The sequence below is a fragment of the Mustela nigripes genome, chromosome 6 (assembly GCF_022355385.1).
Source record: "Mustela nigripes isolate SB6536 chromosome 6, MUSNIG.SB6536, whole genome shotgun sequence".
In the NCBI taxonomy this organism is placed as follows: domain Eukaryota; kingdom Metazoa; phylum Chordata; class Mammalia; order Carnivora; family Mustelidae; genus Mustela; species Mustela nigripes.
Window position 1 is genome coordinate 57434582 of NC_081562.1, and position 24624 is coordinate 57459205.

The 24624-nt window shown below is 39.8% G+C and overlaps 2 protein-coding genes across 3 annotated transcripts in view; one reads left to right on the top strand and one right to left on the bottom strand.

The window, feature by feature from the left end:
* The window catches only part of LOC132020290 (activating transcription factor 7-interacting protein 1-like), a 34212-nt gene extending 26366 nt beyond the window's left edge, over window positions 1-7846 (top strand). The window contains exon 11 of the mRNA XM_059404480.1: window positions 3246-7846. Within this exon, the coding sequence (XP_059260463.1) occupies window positions 3246-3665 (420 nt within the window). The 3' untranslated portion in view covers window positions 3666-7846. The remainder of the gene's footprint in view (window positions 1-3245) is intronic.
* Window positions 7847-8561: 715 nt separating this feature from the next.
* The window catches only part of PLBD1 (phospholipase B domain containing 1), a 52063-nt gene continuing 36000 nt past the window's right edge, over window positions 8562-24624 (bottom strand). For both annotated transcript variants that reach the window (XM_059402648.1, XM_059402649.1), the window contains exons 7-11: window positions 15794-15994; window positions 15547-15687; window positions 11463-11648; window positions 10731-10837; window positions 8562-8861 (exon numbers count right to left, since the gene is read on the bottom strand). In XM_059402648.1, the coding sequence (XP_059258631.1) occupies window positions 8679-8861; window positions 10731-10837; window positions 11463-11648; window positions 15547-15687; window positions 15794-15994 (818 nt within the window). In that variant the 3' untranslated portion in view covers window positions 8562-8678. The remainder of the gene's footprint in view (window positions 8862-10730; window positions 10838-11462; window positions 11649-15546; window positions 15688-15793; window positions 15995-24624) is intronic.

The following is a 24624-nucleotide window of genomic DNA, read 5'->3' on the forward strand; positions in this document are numbered from 1 at the left end:
GCTTTCTAATCTATCCTCTTAACGGCTATTTTTCTTACCACACTACAATGAAAAAATTAATGTTAATGGAGCACTAACTATATGGACTAGTATAGTCCATATAGTATAACATATGCTATATATATGTTAATGGAACACTAACAGGCACTCTACTAAGTACAGGTATTATTTTATTTAATTCTCACAACCCTATAAAGATTATTATTCTCCTTTTGATAGAAGAAGATACTGTGTCACAAAGATGTTAACTGGTTACTCAGGCTACTCCGTGTCATTACCCAAGCTACTGTCAGAGCCACTTTAATGTAGGCTGTCTGATCCCAGCACCTGCAGTGTTTTCAGTGTTTCAAACCTAGCCCTGGGGTGCCTGGGCAGCTCAGTCTGTTAAGCATCTTCCTTCAGCTCAGGTCATTATTGCAGGGTCCTGGGATCAAGCCCCACATGGGGCTCTCTGCTCAGCAGGGAGCCTGCTTTTCCTTCTCCCTCTGCCTGTCACTTCCTCTGCTTGTGCTCTCTCTCTCTGACAAATACATAGATAAAATCTTTAAAAACTATATTAAAACAACAACCAAAAATACCAATATGGTGAATATACCATTACTATTGTTTACAGCTACAAATAATTTCTTTCATTCCATATTCCTTCAAAAAATATAGAGCAAAAATCTCTACTATGATAGTTTTTGCAGATTTGATGACCTATCAAGAGCTTTTAAAAAAAAAAAAAAACCAAACCAAGAGCTCATGTGTATTGTCTTGTAAGAAACTGTGTATCTTACAGGAGGAACTTTAAAAAAAATTTTAATGTAAAAATTGCTTTTAAATGAGAATTTTCAAGTACATAAATAGAGAGTATACTATGATGATTCCTGCTTACCCATCACTCATCACTTATCAGCATATGGCTAATCTTTTTCATATATAATACCACCCACTCACTCTAATAGCCCATGTAGACACTGGGTTATTTTGAAGCAGATCCCTATTGTCTTATTTGTAAAACCTGAATAAAAATCTCCCTTGCAATGGCAAAAATGAGAAAAAACTCAGTTCTCTTAATATTAAGTTTCAGGATATGAACAGATTCAGAATCCTAGAATTTTAAGAATTAGAGGGGATATGACAGCCGTTAAAGCTGTTGTCAATCTCCTTAAATTTCTGTGCTCCTTCCAGTTGGATTCATGGCTTCAGCCATCTTCTCTTGGATCTTGCTAGCTACATGTTTATTTAATGTTATTTATTTAGCTAACTAAATCACTTAAAGAAGAAAAAGATAAGTTGAGAGAGTAAATACAGTAAAATGACCAGCATTCAAATCACTTCTATTTCTTCAGCTTTCAGTATTTTATTTAAATGTAATTTTTTTTTCTAATTTTATATTCATTTTAGCTTTTTAACTGTGGATTTTACCTTTTTCCAGATATGTATATGAATGTGTTTTCCAGTAGGCATATGAATTCAAGCACATTTACATTCCTTGAAGTTACCCAGCATGCCCTTTTTGAGTTTGTCCTATGTTGACGTTACATTACTAAGCTTTGACAGGGAACGGAGATTAAAAAGATGGCGTCAAACCTTCACAGAATTCACGGTTTAATGTATATAAATTACCCATCTTATGAAGTGCATATTAAAACATAGTTCTTGTTAAATGAATTTAATTAAGGAAATCTTAATTGTTTTATAACTTTTCAGTCTAAAGTCAGTGAGCAAACGATACATTTCACTTGGAAAAAAAAAAGATCATTCCATATCCCTTTTTCCTGGCTCACACTTGAATTTTTTTAGAAAAAAAATTACCATCACTGTAATCTTTATTAAAACCTAGATATAGGGTGCCTAGGTGACACAGTTGGCTAAGCGTCTGTCTTTGGTTCAGGTCATGATCCCGGAGTCCTGGGATGGAGCCCTCTCCCTCTGCACCCCGCCCCACCACTTGTACTCTCTCTCTCAAATAAATAAATAAAATCTTAAAAAAAAAACAAAAACAAAAACAAAAAACCTAGATACAGTGATGATAATAATAATGTCCAATGTTAGAAACAAGTCATTTTGAATTCACACACTTAATATTCATGCTTTTTCATCATATGGCCTTAACCTACCTTTCCAAATTTCTTTCCTGATTCATATGCTTTACGTCTAAGTAAAAGTTAATACTTGTTTTTGCCCATAAATCCCCTTACTTTCCTATAGCCCCATGCCTTTATTCATGCATTACCTATTGGCAGAAAGGGGTACACACTGTTTCTTCATTTCTAACTCTTACCTTTAATAGTTCATCTTAAATGTCACCTTTTTTGTGCAGACTGACCCAAGAACATAATATACATTCAGCATTAAATGTGCTTATTTATGATATGCTACTGTCCTTCGGTGGAAAATGGCTTAAAAATGAAAGTAGAGTCAAATACACAAATTAGGGGCGCCTGGGTGGCTCAGTGGGTTAAAGCTTTTGCCTTTGGCTCAGGTCATGATCCCAGGGTCCTGGGATCGAGCCCCACATCGGGCTCTCTGCTCCATGGAGAACCTGCTTCCTCCTCTCTCTCTGCCTGTCTCTCTGCCTACTTGTGATCTCTCTCTCTGTCAAATAAATAAATAAAATGTTTTAAAAATAAATAAATAAATACACAAATTACATACATATAGTAGATAATGTTAACATTATTCTAAAATGAGACGCTATAGCATAGATAATTAAACATAAATTATTTTGTTAGAGATAGATGATGATTTTAGTTTCTGTCAAAATGATTTTCTATCAGCCGGGGCTTTTCTTTGCCATGGAAAGCTTTAGTTTTGTTTTTGTTTTGTTTTAATTTATTTGAGAGAGAGAGAGAGAGATCACACGTAGGCAGAGAGGCAGGCAGAGAGGCAGGCAGAGAGTTTGGGGGAAGCAGGCTCCCCGCCTAGCAGAGAGCCTGACATGGGGCTCAATCCCAGGACACTGGCGTCATGAGCTGAGCTGAAGGCAGAGGTTTTAACCCACTGAGCCACCCAGGTGCCCCAAGGTTCAGTATTTTAATTGTAGAAAATATGGAGTCACCTCAGCACCATTGTTTATAGCATGATTGGTCACAAATCAAGTGGAGCTAGCCAAATGTGGTATAGTATTTGGTATTTCTTAGTATTCTTGATGTTAAAGGATAACTCTCTAAATGATGTCCAGGATGTTTTAGTTCTAGCCTTCAGAAATAGTCCTTTCTGTGATCATTATTAAATCAATAGGACTCTTCTTTTGTTAGGAGCCCCCACGCCCTGTACACCCAGCACCCTTACCAGAAGCCCCACAGCCACAGCGTCTGCCCCCAGAAGCTGCCAGCACATCTCTGCCTCAGAAGCCACACTTGAAGTTAGCACGAGTTCAGAGTCAAAATGGCATTGTACTGTCTTGGAGTGTCCTGGAGGTAGATCGAAGCTGTGCCACTGTTGACAGCTACCATCTCTACGCTTACCATGAGGAACCCAGTGCCACTGTGCCCTCACAGTGGAAAAAGATTGGTGAAGTAAAGGCACTTCCCTTGCCCATGGCATGCACTCTCACCCAGTTTGTATCTGGCAGCAAATACTACTTTGCAGTACGAGCCAAGGATATTTATGGACGTTTTGGACCTTTCTGTGATCCTCAGTCAACAGATGTGATCTCTTCTTCCCAGAGCAGTTAAACCTTGGAGCCTTTATCGCTTCCTCTGAGTTCCACTTTTTGGTCTTGTTTTAATCTTGTGCATGATATCCATTGTAAAATCCACATTGTGCAAGATTTCTTGGACAGAAGTGTATATACACTACATTTGTTTATAATCAGAAGTAAAATAAATAGCCCATAAAGCAAGAATCTTTTTCCTGGACAATTGAAGCTTCAAGGTTTTGAAATGTAAATGTGCACCTTGCTTTAGTTTTAAGGCTGGGGAATATGTGTGGGTGTTTATGTGTGTTTTTCCCTATTTATATGTTTACTGCAGTGGAATCTCCCATTTCCATTCTCACATTTACCTCTCTTCAAGTATAAAGTAAGTAGATCAAGGGATCCGAGGTATGGTATGTGGCATGATTTGCTTCTGAGGCATCTATCTGTAGGTTCATAGCTAAATGACTTAAACTAAATCTGAACAAAACCCAAAGAAAGAAAGAAAAAAAAAAGCAAAATGGCTAAATAGTTTAAAATAGGTTAATTTGAACACAGGAAAGGATCTGTTCATCTTTTTTCTTTTCTTGGTTGTTAATTAGGTGAAAAAGATCTGCATTGGCCCTTGTTTCCTAATCTGGCTCTTACATTTATTTTGTGCCTTAAAGATTAACTACAAAAATAAACATGACCATTTGTCCATTGTTGATCTTCTCATTCAGCCTTTTGCCCTTCGTTTCTCCTTCAGTTCTACTAAATATAGCACGTTTCCTTCAAGTCAATTTTAAACCAAGGCTTTAGGGATATTCTTACCAGTGGGATCACTACATTTAACTCTAAAAATTGGAGTCACTCTTTTCTTCTAAGAACATAAGTGCTTTTATGTTTGGTCACTATTTAAATTAACTGTGTAAAATGGACTAAGAGAAGAAATACCATATTGTGAAAGAAAATTGTCCTTCAAACATATTGTAGAATTTATGTTCCATACTGTGTTAAAGATTAGGAAAACAGTGCTTGTTCACTTTATCACCCAAAGTATAGTATTCTTTCATAGGTAGTAAAATTCACAAAATACAGTGAGCTACAATAACAAAGGGAAAGTTTTATTTCCTTACTATTCTCATACCTTTTTTTTTTTATTTGTTTTGTTTTAACCTTTTAACTTTGTTTTGATAGTGCCAAGTTTTGTCTGATTTACCCTCTGTCAACTTTGGACAGAATTTCAAGTATATCCTTTGGGGTTATTTTATGTAGCAATTAGGTAATCCTTTCTGTGCATCTCTGTTCCTGTTCAGAGTTAATCAATTTCCGTTTAGATCATGGATTTTCAGTATGAGTGCCAGCTCTACTGGTATCAGGTAGGTGTTCAGGTGTGGGTAGTTCAGGGCAGGAGAGATGGGATAAGTTTGGGGATGAGAGTATGGTTGGGAATAGTTTGAAAGAAATTCATGGAGTTTGTGAAATAGCTTTTCAAGTCATCTTCTCTTACCATATTTGAATTCGTATTCCTACCTTCTGAAAATAAATTCATTTTTAATTTTTCTTGGGATTATAGGAGGGAGCTATCCCTTTTATTAATTCTGCTTGGTTTGCAACTTTGGTAGCTTGTAATGGGAAGCATTACAGTAATGCTGTAAAGAAACTCTCATTAGAGACTTCACTGATCAGTATATTGTCACATTAGGTGTAAAGTTTGATTGATGCTGAAGAAAGCCTACAAATTGCCAAAATGTAAGTGCTCCAGAACCTTCCTTTTACTTTCAGAAAATGAGACCACAATGAGAATTGAAGTTTTTATGAATCCAATTTGCCAACCAAGTAACGTAGATGTTACTCATTCTAGGACTAACAATGATGGTAAAAAAAGTTGTCAGTGTCATGCCAATGAAAATTTGAAAAGGGAGACATTGATAATCTTCTAGATGTGTATGAACACCTATCTATATCTGCATGTGTGTATGTTTTTGTCTACAGTGGTTGCGTTGCTGATCATGTGTTCAAGATCATTCCTGTCTACAGAATGGAAAGCCCGTGTTCAATTAAAAGTATTCTTTATTGGCCGGTTTTATGGTCATGTGATGACAATTTGCTTATCTAGCCTAGAAAAACTTCCCTTTTTTTTTTTTTTTTCTTAAAAGCTTTCATAGCATTATATAATCAGGTGAAGAAAGCCCAGTAGAATGAAAATACATTTTAGTCTATACTGTGTCTTCTGTCAAACAAAAAAAGTAAGTTCTCAAATAGTAACCCTAAAAATACATTTACTACACCAAAATAAAACTTTTTATTCCAGATGGTGGAAGGAAGGTACAGAGAGTGTAATTATTTGAGGAAAGTGTATATTATGATATGCTCTCCTCAAATTAGCATGCCATGGGATTTATAGGCAACAGCTATACTGAATTTACTGAAAAATGCTAGTGCTAGAACTATAGGCATTTATTTTTGACAGGTTTTGTTGATGAGCTCTGACTTTTGTTTTATTTCCTTTGGGAGAGAGATTGCAAGACTGTATTGTAGCAGTTCACACTCCATGGTACCTTTTCACAAAGTATTACAGATAAGTTTGATTATCCCATTTTGGGAATGCAAGTTTGCTACAGTTTAAGCCTGACATTACCTGTGTAAGTATTGCCTTATTAGAAATCCTGAAAGCTTCTGATATTTCCACCTAAAATACAGGATGTTCATATGGCATTTGAAGATAATGGTGATGTTTGTTACTCTCTGTTTTGCACTTTATCAGAGTAATTTTCACCCTGTTTTAAGTGTGAGTAAGTCTCTTTTTAAAGTTACGTTCTTGCCAGTAAATTTCTAAAATACAAAGACAACATCTGTTGTTAACTGTTAACTTTCTGAGGTAACTATATCCCTGTTTCCCTGAACTCACTTTAAAATATGCAGAATATTGTGTACTGTTTACTACTGTACTACACAGTAGATGTTCACAAGAGAAGTGAAGAGTACAGCTTTCTTCCTTGAAAAGTACATTTTATTGGGATGCCATTTGCCTCACAGAGTGTTTCCCACGTGCCCCACCCCCATTGCTGGATAATAAATGAAAGATTTAATTGGGAAATGTGACCGTAAGCAAGGAACTTTAGAATTTTTGGTACAACTGTCTGCAAAATTCCTTAGGCAGGCAGGCTGCACTATACAGTTCTCTTACTGTACTGAGTAAGTGTTAACCTAGTTTTTGTCATTTGCTCTTTTGCTTACATTTTCCAAATTATTTATGCAGGAAGGTGAATGTTAATATTGCATGATATGCATTTATCTTGTTGCACAAATTTGCCAGTACTGTACAAGATTAACAAAACAATGCCTGTGGTATCCTCTTCTCTTACTTTGATACACTGTGATTTTAACACATTAGAGTACTGCAGAGACCTTCCAGGTGTTCTCCCCAACTTTCCATTTTGGGCTATTTCAGAATCATATGATTTATTCATTATTTTAATTTCTTTGTTGGCCATTGACTTGCTTTATTCTAATTTCCAGAAAAACCATGCCCCAATATTGGATTGTTGGAAATAATTCTATCTAAAATCAATGCAGGATTCTGCCTTCCCTTACTATTTACTGAGTGATGCCCCTCTCCCACTTTTTAAAATTTTTGGACAAAAAGAACAACCTCATGAAGTGTTTTAGTTAGTGTGGCAGACTTAGATCGAATTCCTAAAATGCATTCCCCTAGAGCCAGCCAATGGGAAGGAATGATAAGACATGTTTTGTCTTCTTCAAATAGTTTTATCATGCTACATAAGGTTTTTGTTCTTGTTTTTGTTTTTTTATTTGTAGAGTCAGCTAAGTACCCATCATTCATACTTAAATGCTGGGGGGTTTTGTTTTTGTTTTGTTTGTAAATAAGGTAACTGGGCAATCAAACACCTTTTTGGGATCCTGGATTCATTATTTTCTCAGCCATTTCAAAATTAAATACAAAAATAAATCCTTTGTAGGAAACTTGCATCCTGATTTTTCTTTATTGCAGTTGAAAGTGTAAATAATAAGACAATGTAAGACCTTCCTAATGTCTAATATAAACTGGGCTATAGTGAGTTGCCCTATTTTTATTAGGTTTTGAAGGTTTTGTGGGGTTTTTTTTCTTTTTTAAATGTACAGTAGAGTGGTGTCTGTATAAGTGTTAACTGTAGTGGGATTTTGTCCAGCAAGCCTGAAATTTATACTTTGAAATAAACTACTGGGTTTTTAACATTCTGAGTATTCTGATTCATTCTAATTATTCTCAGCCCTTGTGTTGCTTATGGATGTTTCTCACCTCGTTAAGAATCACCCATTATACTGTATAGTATGGTTTATTTAACCCATTTTGGCAATACCACAACACTCAAACCACATTCAGTTCTCTAGCTTTGAAAGAGAAGTTGTTACGTAGAGTTGCTCCCAGATAGATGTGCTGTTTTTAACTGATTGGAGACCACATTAAGGTAATATTGTGTGCCTACTCTGTACCACAGAAAGACTTAGCCGTGCTTGTTAATGACCAGAAGAACCACTAACTGCATTTCTATTAGAGGTTCCTTTGAAGCTCCACCATCCCCTAGGGCTTTGTCATTAAGTATATTCAGCCCGGGGAAGGATAAAAAGCATGGAAGAGGACAGGTTCTTAGGAGCCAGTCTGGAAGTGATACTACTATCAGGTTCCTTGGGCAAGAACCCTATCACATGGCACAGCTGTCTAGGGGAACCTGGGAGATGTAGTACATGTGGCCAGGCATGAAAGGAGAATATGGATCTGGGTGAGCAGTTTCGGCTACCATCTTGTATATATATATAAACTTGTATGCTAAAGCCAGGTATTACCTGTTTTCCAGAGTATTTCTTCTACAGTGTGTCACCCTGTAGTGAATGTTGTAAAAAAAGAAAAAAAAAAAACCTGCAAAATCAACAGAAAATGAAAGCGGCAGGCTTTCAATTTAACATAGTTTATTAGGACTAATTCTGAACGGAAAAACATAGCTAAAATAGTGCCTTTGGAATCTTATTTGCAACCTTCTATTCCCTTCTATTCCCTCAACTCCCTCCTTCATTTTATGTCATGTTTCAAAATCGGTTTCATGGTAATAAAATCAAAGTCATAGGTCTCTGGCATTCCCTGGTGGAGAGTTTTGTTGAAACGGTTCCAGTGAAAAACAGGGAGGCCACCTTGTACTGTGGGACCACTAATGGCATAGGCCGTGTACTCGGATGCAAGGTAGATATCTGCCACCTAGAAAGAGAGAGGAGAGGGACATCTTAGAAAACCATTTGGAAAAAACTAGATTCCTGTTTTTCCTTGTGGGGTTGTTTTTGTTTTTCATTTTGTTTGTTTGTTTGTTTGTTTTGGTCCTGCTCTTTTTCCAAAGTCACAGTATTAGCTCCCTTTTAAAATAAAATCTTGCAAGCTTCCACAACATGCTCTTCCATAACCATTTGGTATTCAGATGTGAATTGGGCAGAAGTGCATTAACGTAGCCAGAAGTGTGAGATCGGGAGACAGAAGGCTCATGTTCAGAATTTTAGCTCCAAAGCTTGTTTAAAAAAACCCCTATGGGATTCCATTTTCTCATTTGTGAAAGGATTTTAATAACCATACTTTATAGAAGAGTTGTTATGAGGATTAATGAGAGAAAATGCTTGGAGTAGTGACTAGATACCTTCTTCAACAAAAGTTGTTATTAATCAGGGCAGTAATGAGATTTATTTTTAGGAAATCAAGTTTTATTTATTTATTTATTTGACGAGAGAGTGAGAGAGAGAGAGGGAGCGAGTGCACAAGCAGGCAGAGCAGCAGGCAGAGGGAGGGGGAGAAGCAGGCTCTCCACTGAGCATGGAGCCCGATGTGGGACTCCTGGGATCATAACCTAGGCAGAAGGCAGATACTTAACTGACTGAGCCACCCAGGTACCCCGTGACAAGAGTTTTAAAGTAGAAGAAACTCAATATCAAAAAAACAAGGTCTGTGGTTCTCAAAAGCACCTAAACACTGGATAGCAGATCTTAACCTTAGAGGAAAAAGAAAAAGATACCTCATAACTTCTGATTTTCTGTATATCCCAAATGACTTAGGGGAAATGATAAGTATACACTTAAACAAATTCTTTTGATGAAAAATTGGCAGATTCCCCTCTCCAGAAGAAAGTAAAGTTGGCAGACGGAAGGTTGGCTTGGGTTCTCTCAGGCAAGGCAGCAGAGGTAATTCTCTGTGTATTCAGGAATGGCTAGAACACTTCTTACACACTTTACTGAATGTTTGCAAACACCATTAATAAGAAATAAGCATTAGGGTTTCATGTGTGTCAGGCTCTCTATATCCACTGAATTTTACTTTACACAACATATTGGGGGTCATTAAAGCTAGAGCTCTGGTATATAGATAAAAAGTAGCTTGAGTAGGAACTAGACTATTCTGAAGCATCTTCTTTTCAGGCATTAGGCTGATAGAAAAAATTATGTGTAGGGGGATCAGCATTCTTAATAGTTAACTCCACTTCTAACTGATTTCTTCCAGAATTTAGGACTGAAAGGGCAAACAAAGAGACATGCCCAAACCAGGAATGCAAAAGGACGTATCAGAATGATTCTTTTCCACCAACCACATGGCTAACTCATACCCTCAGACACCCTAAATCCAGTAGTCTGCAGGAAAATTCTTAATGACCAGATCTCTGAGAGGGAAAAAAAGACCCTGATTTGTAATGTTTGCTGATTTGCATAGTATAAATACTCCTCCACGGCTGATTGCAAGCTGTCCACATCTGATTTTAACAACTGGTTCTCACGGCCCTTACGAGCTGGCTTCAGTCCACCACTGCAAACAAGTAATACCTATTTATTATCTATATTAGGTGATGCATTACAGCACTTAATAATTCTAACATGGTGAAAACCCTTTAGTGCTTGTCCAGTAAACTTGTTCCTCCAGCTAAATTCAGTTCCTGTTTAATGTGAAAGCACACTGCTCCCAATAATATGTTCTTTGGACTTTGGGCTAGTCTGGTAATTTTGTGCTTTAGGCCACAAAAGTATCTGCAGCTTTGCCTTTGGGCAGACCTAGGTGCAGGTAAAAATTAAATTCAAAAGCCAGTTTGCATGTTACCTTTGTGTCATAGCAACCTCCAGGACTTGGGTTAAGTGAGTTCAGGTCTTCACGGCAGCAGATGGTATTGCAGGGATCGCCCTTACTGTAAGGATCTTTCTTATAATCTAGGGGAAAGAGTGATAGGGATGAGGGTGAGTTCTGGCTGTTCGGAGATATACCTGCCCACAGGAAGCTTTTTGAGTCTCTGCAAGTCTAGATAATCAGAGTCTATCTCATTGGAGTGGTCTCATTGACCCAGCTGCTCTCAAGAACCTTGAACAGTGAAGAGTGGATGGAAGAGAGAGAATAAAGGCTAAATGTGCATCACTGTTCTTCAGCAAAATAAATACAAATTTGATACTGTTCATCAAAAATAAAGTGGTTATCAATAATTTTTGTTTTATTAGCTGCTTCTGTCCTTGGAAGAAAACCTGTGTTAGGGTTGAGGGGGAGTGGTAAAAAGAAAGTACTCTGTATGGGTTATTTTATCTGTGTTTTACATGCTATTTTTTTCAGTGAAAAAAATCTATAGAATCTTCTTCCCTGTCATCTTATAAAAGAAGACAAAATCCTATCTGTTGAGTATAAAATATGTATAGTATTGATTGAATACCAAATACCAAATAACTTCTTTTAATTCCTTCTAGTACAAAGATTGATTCTTTACGTGGGAAAACTTACATGGATTCTTTATCCATGCAGAAGAAAAAGGAGTTTTGAGGAATGGTTCTTGAGAAATGTGCTACGTACTATTGTATCGCATGATATATTTCATGGATGCCATATCCGTCACGTCCCCTTGGTCACGCCGGAAGATTTTGGCTCGTGAAGCCATGTCATAGGAGAACTCCAAACCCAGCTTCTTAACTAGCATTGGATAGCCACTCCAGGTGTAGATTTTTTCATGGAAAGGAATGTTGTAGGAGGGCCAATATCCTGATTCCAGATGGAAAGGAAGGAGGGTGAGATTGACAGGGAGACAGAAAAGAGAGATGTCATTAATGATAGTTTCTTTTGAAAATCAGCATAGATGTGTGATTATAAAATGACATTACAACGAAAATAAAGCTCTGAATGTGAACACTGGCCTTCAAACTGATCCTTTTTTAAATTTACAGAATCAATATACCTCTAGATGGTTCCATTAGGGAAAGAAGAGCATCAGAATGCTTTGGTTTTCACCCAAAATTCTTAAAGCAATCTATTAACCAGAAAAATAATTTGTAATCTAATTAATAAAGTGAAGTAAAACATGGAGCTGTCTGGGGAGCTGGTGTAAGTGAACCTGGTTCCTGAAACGCCAAAAGATAGTTTCACAGTGTGGCCCTAACAGGGAGCAGGCCAGGTGCTAATCATGGAACAGTGGAAGAACATAGTACCTAAAGTTAAGAAAGCCTGAATTTTAGGCTCAGGGCTGAATCACAAGGTCTCGGGCAGTTAACTTTAACTTCACTTTATTTGCTCTTTTTAATGGAGCGGGAAAGGAAAAATCCATAATTTGGAGAGATTGGAGATAATCTTTAAGGTTCCAGCAGGCTTTAACTTCTTTGAAAGCATTCCTTAAGGCTTCATGATGTGCCAAGGCCATAGAGCACGTTCGTCACTAAGCATCAGACATGTGACACAGCTCTAGTACAATCAATACTTCAGGAACAGCCCAGATTCCGGGGTCTACAGGACAGTTAGTCAACACAGGCGGGACTCCTCCACCATTCAGGGTTCATTTTCCATCCCCCATATTGTCTTGGCCTTTGTCTGCCTTTCTCCCTTTTTACTGTTTTATAGGATCCCCTACTCAGGGGTGAGATTACAGAGATTTTAAAAAATGACAAGACACAGGCCAGCATCAGGAAGAACTGAGATTAAAGACAATATTGAACTGACAGGCTAAAATCATGTTCATTACTATAGTATATCTAGGTTATATATAGACTTAGGGGTTAGACTGCCTGGATCTGAAGCCTGGTTCTGCCTTCATTAGGTTTGTGACTTTAGACAAATTATTCAATTTCTCTGTGCTTCAGTTTCTTCAGCTATAAAATGTGAACAATGAAAATACCTATCTTACAAGGATGATGATGAGCATGAAACGAGCCCAGGCAGATGGAGTGCTTATAATAGCATCTAATACTTGGTAAGCATTAGATGAATATTAACTGTTATAACTACTATACTTCTCTTAATGTGAATGCAACTCAAATGAATAATCAAAATGGCTGCTTTACTCTTCACATTTTCCTAAAGCTTCATGATTTATAAAAGCATTTGAAATAGATTATCTTATGTCACAACAACCTAATGATGTATATAAGCCTTATCGTCCCTCCTTATAAAAAATGAAACAGAGGTTCAGAGATGTCCAAAGCCTCCTTTCTGACCAAAAGGCATCCAGCAATATACCACAGTTGCTTCCAAATTCCAGGAGTTCTGTAGAACTGACTTTTTATTTTATTTATTTTATTTTTATTTATTTTATTTTATTTCTATCTTTTTATTTTATTTTATTTTATTCTATTCTATTTTATTTTATTTATTTGACAGACAGAGATCACAAGTAGGCAGAGAGGCAGGCAGAGTGAGAGGAAGGGAAGCAGGCTCCCTGCTGAGCAGAGAGCCCGATGCGGGGCTTGCGCATCATGCATCATGACCCGAACCAAAGGCAGAGGCTCTAACCCATTGAGCTACCCAGGCGCCCCTGTCTTTTTATTTTAATGGCTGTGTGATAGCACATAAGTATTTGGGCAAATCACCTGTTTCTTTCTGAGCCTTTCTTTCCTTATAGTAAAATGGTAACAGTGCAACTTATCTGGAAGTATATTAATGAAGATCAAACAAGAGAATGTAAGTAAAAGGCTGAAAAGAGTGCGTAGTATACAGTGGACAATGAATTTAACTCTGTGTTCTTCCCACCTTCAGCAAAACAACTACAGACAGATCAGCATCAGATTTTTTTTTTTGTCTAAGGGTAGATTTCTTCATGGAATCTAGGAATAAGATCGCAAAGAACCTGAGTCTGCCATTCCATAATCAGTCGCAGTCCAAAGAAGAAAAGGCCATGAATAATCTGTCCCCTTTAACACACATCTCCCTCTTGAGGCTGCTGATTTTATCAGGCTCTCATGATCTGGATGGGCCAGGCCATGTCAAGATCGGATAGCTGACTTCTCAGTTTTGAATGGCAGTCCTAACTACGTGACAGCCAATGACTGGACTTCTCTGTTGAGCCGTATCTGATCTGCTTGCCAACTGAAATCTCCATCTTTATGAATTGTTTTCTGCGTATTATGAGCATTTGGTTGGCGTCATTAAAAAATCTCTGCGGACCTGGGAGCGGACCAGGCCCTGATTCTGGGGGTCCATATCTTCCTTTGATTCTGCTTCTGCTCATCTATCAGCTGATCTATTGTAGCACTGTCCTAATTAGTCCCCTGCCTTCTCTCTGACTCCCAGTCTGTGCTCCCTTTTCTAAAACTGCCATTTTTCACTCACCACTACTTTCCACTGCAGAGCCCTTCCTCTAGCTGTCTCGAAAGCTAACATTCTCTCAATCACAGCACAGTTTTCATGCCTCCATTTGTTTGACCTTGTCCCCTTGTCAAACTGCTGAGCTCTTTTTTGACATTTAACCATCACTCAGACATCATCTTCACTCTTCCTTTATTCAACAAATATGCACATATGTTGTGTGTGCCAAACACTGTGTTCGATGCAAGGTAAGTAAGACCGCTTGCTTTGTGTCAGCAGTGTGCTCAAGAATTAGAAAGAATTATCCCAATTCACTCTCAAGACAACTTTGAAATTGGAAAAGAAAAGGTCCATATTCCCGCATCCAAAAACTTGGGAGGCCAGATAATTCAGAACTCAGGGTTTTGCAGATCTTAGAACAGCAGTGAGGTATGCATATCACACATGACATTGCAGTGTCTGTGGGCAACACTTCATAATCAGAGGCATTGGAATCTCTGGAGACTAATGTACAGTGTCCCTGCAGGAGAGGAAAAAAAGACTAAACAGTTCAAGTCTACCGAACTGTCAAACGGGTAGTTTTGCTACCAAAAGGTCAGGTCAGGTCATATTTTGGTACTAAGTTTAGGAAAAAAAAATTTTTTTTTTTTTTAGATTTCAAAATTACAGATAAGTGATTGTGGACCTGTACCGCTAATGTAGTGTTTCACAGACGGAGAAAGTGAGGCTTGGAGAGAGTAGTAGATCATTTGCCTGAGATTTTGAGGAGCAGAGATTCAAATCAAGGTGGTGTCACTCTAAAACCCATGATTCAAATGTCAGGGCTCTGGTCTTGCCCTTCAGACCCGCCTTCTCTGATCCTCCCACTGACCGTGCCCACCCCTGGGCTAGGCACCCCAGATTTTATGACCGCTCTTTCTGTTCTGGGTTCTAAGGGCTGGTTCCGTGCCTCGCTTCCTCACTAGACTGAGTTTCTAAAGGTTGGGGCATTTGTAACCTGCAGCCATGCTTTTCCAATCCGTGGGCCAAGGAAGCACTTCTGTAAATATTTGCTGAGTTAGACTAAAAGCTTTACCCAGGAGCTCAGGAGATAAGGTAACGTTAGAGTGATGAGAAGTCCTAAGTCCATAAATGCCTGGCTTTGTCCCCAACTATACAATGTCATGTAAGAGTCTGGGGTGCAGATTTCACATGTTGTGCTGAAGCTGGGAGTTCTTTCCCAGTGTAACTAGCAATGGCTTTCCCATCTCTTCTTCCCCGATGTACACCCCTCCCCATCACAGAGCCCCATACCACACATTCCCCACCACAAAGGCATACACACTCACAGACGGATCGGACTTCCAGACTTCAAGCATAAAGACAGTACCTTTCCGTAGAATCTCAGTTTGGTCGGAATATTCTACATATGTAGGAATTTGCTCCACAATGTACAGAGTGCCTGTGTCAAGGCTGTACTTCGGCTTTACCTTCTTCAAGTCCAGGACCATGTATTGATTGTTATAGGTGCCTGAAATGTTGGGAGACACGAAGTAGGGTTTGGGTGCGGCTCTACTGGTTAACTCAAAATCTGAACATACGTACATGCCTAAGAGCTCTTCTGCCAGGCCACTTACCAGAGTTGTAGTTTGAAAAGATCTCTGCCCACTGCCTGCCATCATTTGCCATCATATTGGCCACACGGACCCTTTGCCATGCGAGGAGAGACTGTGGTGCCACAAGCTTTAGTAGAGTTTTATTATACACACTGTTTGTGGTCTGTAGCAATATCAAACCACTGCTAAGAATGTAAAAGTCATCCAGAGACTCCAAAAACCCTGCAGAAGAGACAAATAGACAATGAGCATACATCTAGCTGGTATATTCAACCAACATTATTAGCATAGAGCTTTGCATACACAATGCATTTTACAAAGAGTATCCGTTATTATGATCCTTGATCTGCGGTAGCCTCTCTTGGTTTGGGCTCACCTCTGTAGGTAACAGCTCCTTATAAAAATGTGCCAATGGACCTCTGACCCTAGATTCCCTATTGATATTTTTTGATTTTATAATTTGGGTGATAAAAGTATATTAAATCAGGACTCTTTCCGATTTTCCAAAATGATAAACAGAAATAGATCCCCACTAACTAGGATTTTGCAGGAGAATTTAGAATTAGGGAGGGGGATTAAAGGGTTCATTGTTGGATAATAAGATTATGGATGTGTTCTTTCTTCTCTTTCCACTTTTCTATATTTTCCAAATTTTACATAATGAGTCTACATGATTTTTAGAAAGAGGAAAAACATCCACATTTACATAAGTAGACATGGTTTTGAAATTAGGATCTTGCCACTCTGGGTCAGGCAACACTTTTTCTAAGTGTTGGCAGCAATACGGGAAAAATCAGTGAAGCCACAAGTCTTTTTTAAAAGGCCTATTTTGTGCTTTATGCTTTGTGATTGTGATAGAAATCAAAGTATTATCACATACAGCTCTAGCAGTGAGAGAGGATATACTGTCATCAGTAACGAGTCATGAAGGACGAATTGTCAAGTGGTGAAGAAACCTCAGAGAAGGACCCAGTGAGAGGGTTAGAAGAGGCCAAGGTGAAAAGCTCCTTTGGTACTTCCCAAACTTACACATTTTATACCACCTTATCATTTCTGCCATATCTGATCACTTGTAATTTATTTACTCTTTTTCCTTAAATATACTCTTTCCAAACTTTAAATACTTAACTTGTCACATACAACAATATCTGAGGAACCATGAGGTTAATGTTTTGATCTTTTTTTTTCCCTCAGAAAACACATGAAAACAAATACATTTCTACTAACATGCGAAAATTACTTGCCCACAAACCACCTAATACCACCTCACGAGCACTATGCAAGCCGCACACAGAGAAACACCAATGTATCTGAAGCTTTTGTAATCGGGAAGGACAAGATGAGGTGCAGAGAGGTGAGGGCATCTTTCCAGGACCATACAGCCAGCTGCTGGCAGACCTGGGCCTAGAGTGCAAGTCCTTGACCCAGTCCAGCGCTCTTTCCACTAAGTGTGAACTCCCGTGCTCAGCCTTCATGGCTGTCCTTCTTCAGGCTTCATGAAGGCAGGAGGAGGAAAGCTTCATGGAGGAAGTAGACCTGGAACTGAGTCTGGAAGCTTGTATAAGAATTGATTAGGGTGGGCGCCTGGGTGGTTCAGTGGGTTAAGCCACTGCCTTCGGCTCAGGTCATGATCTCAGGGTCCTGGGATCGAGTCCCACATCGGGCTCTCTGCTCAGCAGGGAGCCTGCTTCCCTCTCTCTCTCTCTGCCTGCCTCTCTCTCCGTCTACTTGTGATCTCTCTCTGTCAAATAAATAAATAAAATCTTTAAAAAAAAAAAAAAAAGAATTGACTAGGGGGCACCTGGGGGCTCCTTTGGTTAAGTGACTGACACTTGGTTTTGGCTCAGGCCATGATCTCATGGTTGGAGATCTAGCTGGTGCAGGGCTCTGTACTCAGTGCGGACTCTGCAGGAGATTCTTTTCCTTCCCTCTCCCTCTCCCTCTGCTCCTCCCCAAACTCATGCTTGTACGCTCTCTCTAAAATTAAAAAAAAAAAAAAAGTTGACTAAGAAGAGAGCAGTGAGGAAAACAGGTATGAATAAAGATGTACAGCTGGAATAGATGTGGCATAGGAGGCTGGAAGTTTGGGGAGGTGGAGGCAAAGAAACATCAGAAAATACAGTTGGCCAAAGAAGATGCATGAAAACATGTTCAACATCACTCATCATCAGGAAAATGCAAATCAAAACTACAAGGAGATACCACCTCACACCAATCAGGATGGGTAAAATAAAAAAATCAAGATGGCCAACAGATGCATGAAAACATGTTCAACATCACTCATCATCAGGAAAATGCAAATCAAAACTACAAGGAGATACCACCTCACACCAATGAGGATGGGTAAAATAAAAAAATCAAGAAACAAGTGTTAGTGAAGATGTGGAGAAAAAGGAACACTTCCTTTTTTTTTTCTTTCTTTTTTAAGATTTTTATTTGACAGAGAGAGAGAGAGAGACAGCAAGAGAGGGAACACAAGCAGTGGGAGGGGAAGGGGGAAGCAGGCTTCCTGCTGAGCAGGGATCCGGATACAGGGCTTGATCCCAGGACCCTGGATCATGACCTAAGCCAAAGGCAGACCATTAACAACTGAGCTACCCAGTCACCCCAAAAAGGAACCCTTCCATGTGCACTCTTGGTGAGAATGCAAATTGGTGTAGTCCCTGTGGAAGACAGTATGGAGGTTCCTCAAAAAGTTAAAAATAGAACTACCCTATGATCTAAGAATTGCACTACAGAATATTTACCCAAAGAATATGAAAATACTAATTTGAAGGGATACACGTCCCCTATGTTTATTGCAGCATTATCTACAATAGCCAGTATGTAAGCATCCCAAGTGTTCATTGAGAGAAGAGTGGCAAAGAAGAGGTGCTATATAATATATGTGTACACACACACGCGTGCACGCACCCAGTGGAATATTACTCAGCCATCAAAAAGAATGAAATTGACATTTGCAATGACATGGATAGAGCTAAAGAGTATTATGCTAAGACAAATTAAGTTAGAGAAAGACAAACACCATATGATTTCCCTTATATGTGAAATTTAAGAAACAGAACAAATGAACAAAGAGAAAATAAAGAGATAAACAAAAAACCAGACTCTTAGTTATAGAGAACAAACAGATGGTTACCAGAGAGGAGGTGTGGGGGGGGGGGGGCATGGGTAAAAGAGGTGATGAGGATTCTTTCCTTGTGATGAGCACTGAGTAATGCATTGAATTGTTGAATCACTATGCTGTACACCTGAAACTAATATAACAATGTTAACACACTAGAATTAAAATAAAAAAAATACATAGTTGGACAGTCATTCATTTATTCATTCAGTGAACAAACTACTGTGCATCTCCTTTAGGCCTAGTAGGGAGAGGTAGGGCGCAATCAGATAATGGGCTCACCCCAAGCTAAAGATAAGACCTAGAGCTGCAATGGGAGTCAGAAATCCTGCATTTGAATTCTCTGCATTGCAAAGAGCAAATCTGGCCCTTCTTATTTTATCTCTCTGTTCCTTATTCCCTTCCTCTGATAACCTGGGACTAAGTGATGTCATTCAGCACTAATGGTATAATTTTAATTTCTGGAAATTTCTGAGTCGGAAATTAACATGATGAGGGCAGTGTCCAACCAACTCATAATGAACTTCCCCAAGGCTGTCACTGGCCTATTAGAAGTCTGTATAAATGACAGAAGCTTGCACATTCCAGGGGGGATAAGGATTGATGAGTGGATGGCGCCCTTGAATGAAATTTTCAAGAGCATCTGCTTTGGAAGACATAGCCTGGACATTGGATGCATGACTTCACAAGCAGTGTGGGATGGATTTCAATGACCATTCATTCACCTCTTGGGCTGGGCTCATTTTGCAGTGTTCAATCTGTACAACCATACTTGGCAGCCCTGGGTAGACGATCTCCGTGGACTGGAATGTCACATTTCTGGCATAATAAACTTGCTAATTCACTCTCTATGAACACAAGAGGGCAGCGTTCTTTAATATGTGTGAGTGACTATGGCCAACAGGTAAGAAGCTGTGGTTCGCCCAAGAGCAAGACTGTTTATTACAGATGGAAAAATGTAGGCCACCCAGAGTTCTGGAACAAAGAGAATGAATTGGCTTGCAAAACAACTCCAGTCAAGATGGTTAATTCTATAATTTAGAGTTTAAGATGAAATAAAAAGGAAAAGGCCGAGTGGGGACAAAGTCATGAAACATTACAAGAGAAATGTTCTTTGCCAGGGTTGAATTATATTCTTGCTTTTATCTGTCATTAGCAGCTTTGAAAGGCAGGCAATTCTAGATCAAGAGGAAGTGAAAAACTCAAATATGAAAGCCAACCTGCAAATCACATTTCATAGTTTGTTCACTGCTGAATTTAATTAAGAAATAAAAAGGAACCCTGACAGTTAATAAATCTCAAGACTCAAATCACTTGAATCACAAAAATAAACAGAGACCACTACCCTCTGATGTCATTTAGACTTATCGCTTAGTACAACCCAGAAAAAAATGTAGCCTTGTTATCCTGCCAGGTGCATTTAAACCACGCCCATTTCTGTATTGCATTAATTAGCGGCTGTAAAGCTCGGAAAACCAAACACCTTCATTCTTTTCCCTAAAGAGTAGAACCAAGTGTTGACCAAGAGCATAGATAACACACAACTCAGTGCCAGGAGTATGGATCATGTTTAGAAAAATAGCTGTGCTATGTCTTCACGCACATGCCGGCCCTCCATATTCTCTGCTGTGTGACCTTGCAGCATCTCCCATCAAAAGACGCCTATTTCCTGTCTCCTCCGTCAGGGCTGGATTTGGAACTCGCTTCAGCTAACAGAATGGGCCAATTTTGAGGCTAGGCCTCAAGAAAACTTGCACCCTTCCGCTTCCTCTCCTGGAAAGTTGGTATTGTCCTGTAAAGAAGCCTAGAAGCCTAGCTGAGCCTGGTGTCTCGGTGAGAAGCCACATGGAGGAGGACCAACCATCCCAGCCAAGGTCAAGCTCTAGGCTACCAACCCCTAAGTGTGTGAGGAAGTTCCTCGAACGTCAGCAGAGCGGCACACCCACTCCACAGACAACCACGGATGCGTGAACCTGCGCAGCTGAGGTGTCCAGAGAGAGCCACTTAGTTGGCCTGTGGACTCAAAAGCGATAGGAATTACATATTGTTTCTAGCCACAAAGTTTTGGAGGTTATTTTTTATATAGAAGAAGCAAACTGACATCATCATCATCATAATAATCCAATTATACTACATACTTTGTTTTGAAAGGTCTGAATGCCATTTAACACCGGTCGGTATGACACTTGGGGAACTCTCTTGCCTTCCTTTCGTAGCAAAGGAATGCACAGTAACTTTGTACCATACTCTCAGCCTTTCTGCTTAGCTTCTTCCCACTACTGAAGAGAGACGTGTCACTTCTCTGCCCCATGGAGAGCACCAGCCTGGACCAGGCTGTCTGCCTTCTCTAAGCCAGTGTGGCAACCAGTCAGTAAGTGTGTATCACACACAGAGGATATCCCAAGCTCTGTGCAGTAATTCCCAGTTCAGAGACTATATCAGAATTCCCTCAGGAGCTTTTCCAAGAGGCTCATGCCCCGACGGGCCCCTCAGCATCCCCCGGCCCCCCCGAACCCCTTAGAGCCTCCACCAGAACCCCCACTCTACGGCCGCTGCCTGCAGAGGATGGCTCTTCTCCTTCCTCACTCTTACTAAGGGTGGCCTGTGGGGCTCCCCGTTATTCCAGGATACAAAATCCTACACCCATTCATTCTGCCTGCTCAACAAGGGACTCCCGTCTTCCCACGTTCCAGAGCGGCACTTATTTGCTTGTCTTCCCGCCAGGACTCTAACTGTTCGCAATCCATCTCCACTTCTCCTTCCAGTGATTATTCTTCCGTCAAGGAAGAATTTATTGAGCCCATTTCTGCCTAATCCTGCAGTAGGACTGTGATTCGTGGAGGATTCTTACTATGGTGTGTTTAAGCACAGGAGCTCATACTGTGGAGACAGAGTGTCTTGCCATCGTCTCCATAAGCGAATGCGCAGGTCTCGCAAAGACTATTTAGGGTGACCGCCGAGAAGTCGGCATTGTCTTTCATCAACATTCTGTTATCATCCACATCAGAACGAAATCTGTCCTTCTTCAATAACAAATTATCATCTTATTTATTTTATATTGTTTCCTGTTTTCTTTTCCATCTATCCCAAGTCATGTAAGATCCATGAGGGCAGGACCTTTTTCTGTCTTGTTCACTCCAGCACCAAGAGGAGGATTTGACACCTACTAGGTGCTCAGTAAGTAAGTGTGAAATCTAAGGAAGAAAGAGAGGATAGTGGTGACTATCACCACCCACACATACATCAAATGCCTTGCTTTGGAAGGATGGACGCCATCATCGGGTCTTCGCAAACATCGCACTTCGATGAGCTATTTTTTTAAAAAAATTACTCAGCTATTTAAAGCGAATAAACAGCACTTTCAGGAATAAATCTAAGACTGACCCTGAGCACAGGCCTTTTCCACGATACCCCACGCCTGACGAATGTGATGGGAACAGGTGTGTCGTCTTGCAGATGGTGACAACACTTGACACGCGCAATGGGGCAAACACAGTAGAAACAATGAAAAAGAGGGTGAGTCATGGGGAAGTGCAGGTTTAAACAGGGTGGAGCGGGCGGGGGGAATCACCTTACGACAAGTATGGAAAGTAAGGTTAGATGTCTAAGATAGAAGAAGGAAATTTCCTGAGCCAGGGGTGGGGGCAGAGAGAGGTGTGGCCTGGGAAAAGGAAGGCATCGGTGTTCCAGGATGGGGCAGAGAACAAAAAAAAAGGTGCTTTAGAAAACAGAAGTGAGGGATGCCTGGGTGGCTCAGTTGGTTAAGCAGCTGCCTTCAGCTCAGGTCATGATCCCAGCGTCCTGGAATCGAGTCCCACGTCAGGCTCCTTGCTTGGCAGGGAGCCTGCTTCTCCCTCTGCCTCTGCCTGCCACTCTGTCCGCCTGTGCTCACTCTCGCTCCTCTCTCTCTGACAAATAAATAAATAAAATCTTAAAAAAAAAAAAAAAGAAAACAGAAATGAAGTGTTGTAAGATCTATCTACAATCCTTTGAAACAGGTGTCCTTGTTCTACTTTCATTTCTTTTCTTCCCTTGGTTCTACTTTTTAAGAGGCAGAAGACATAAATCTTGGCATGTATTAACTCGCAGACTATTTCAGCCTGACGATGGAAGTATGTGAGATAAAAGAGCTAACACGGAATTAGTCCAAGTAATTATAGTACACGAGGTAGGCAATTTTGTGACTTATGAAGGTAATAGCATTATGGATTATGAGGGAGGCAACTACATTTTCTTGGAGCTCTGAGACTCTTTCTTCTTTCTTTTCTTTTTTTTAAAAAATATTTTATTTATTTATTTGACAGACAGAGATCACAAGTAGGCAGAGAGACAGGCAGAGAGAGCTAAAGAAGCAGGCTCCCTGCAGAGCAGAGAGCCTGATAGGGGCTTGATCCCAGGACCCTGGGATCATGACCTGAGCCAAAGGCAGAGGCTTTAACCCACTGAGCCACCCAGGCACCCCTCTTTCTTCTTTCTTCCTGTGTATCTACTTTCAAGGATTTGAACTTCTTAAGAGAAAAAGTTGAGCCAAGTCGTTGCTACAGACCATTATAGAACTGCCAGGGTCTTAGTGGATGGGTTTGGATCCCCTGTGTTAGAATCACCTGCTGGTATGTTTGCTACAAATGCTCCAGCCCAGACCAACTGAATAAGAATGTATATGGACACACTTTGGAATTTGCATTTTTAGCAAGCTCCCCTGGGAGCCTTTAGGTCGAAGGGGTGTGTAAACATGTGTTTAGGGAGGTGAGGGAATGCCTGGATATTATGCAAAGAAGGGGGCCCCCCACAGGCTTGATGAGACACCCTAAGTGCATTCCAGAGAACCTCACTTACAGAAAATTAAGTGTGAAGTCTCAGCCTCTAGGGAATCATTGTTACTGGAATCCTGGGTTGAAACACTTTGAATAGCTTTGTTCCCCCTGCAAGAGCTCCATCCCCTGGCATGCCTGGGAGGGTCTTTGAGCTCAGGGCTCTTTTTTCAGTTTTAACCCTTTGACTTAAAAGCAAACTGAACCATTTCTGAAGCAACGAACAACAAGGGATAGTTATAGTCAGATAGTGTTTGAACTCAATCCCCAACCCGAGTCTAGTGATTTTGAGCATGTTATTTAACTTTTCTGAACCCTTTTTTTTTTTAAAAATACAAATACAATACCCTCCTTGTGAGGTTTTCATGAAAATTAAATGACATCCCACACACGAAATGCTTAACCTCGTGTCAGTTACAGGGGAAGGCACATAAGTAGGAAATAAACAAATGCTGTTTTTTTTTTTTTTTTTTTAATTTCAGTAACAAGTTGAGCACAAACAAGTTTATAGCAATTTATTTAAAACTTGAGTGCTGCCTAAATCCACTAAAACTAGTTGGGTTCAATTCAAGTCATTTGTAATCAAGGAGGCTACAGAGGAGGAGATTCAAGCTCCAACGTCTGCGCTGAACACACAGGACTGCATCTGAAATGTCTCAATAATAATTCCTGAACATCTGGATTCCTGAACATGGAATCCTGTTCTCAAATCAAAGTTGTAAGAGAGAGAGGGGTATGGAGTATAGAGCAAACAATTATTTTGTTTACCCCTCTCTCCCCCCCTTGCAATTCCAGCCATGGCCACATGGGGGTGCGCCACCCATTATCTGTGTCCCTCTTTAATTCCCATTCTTTTTTTCTTTCCTTTCTTTTTCTTTTTTTTTTTTTTTAAGATTTTATTTATTTATTTGACAGAG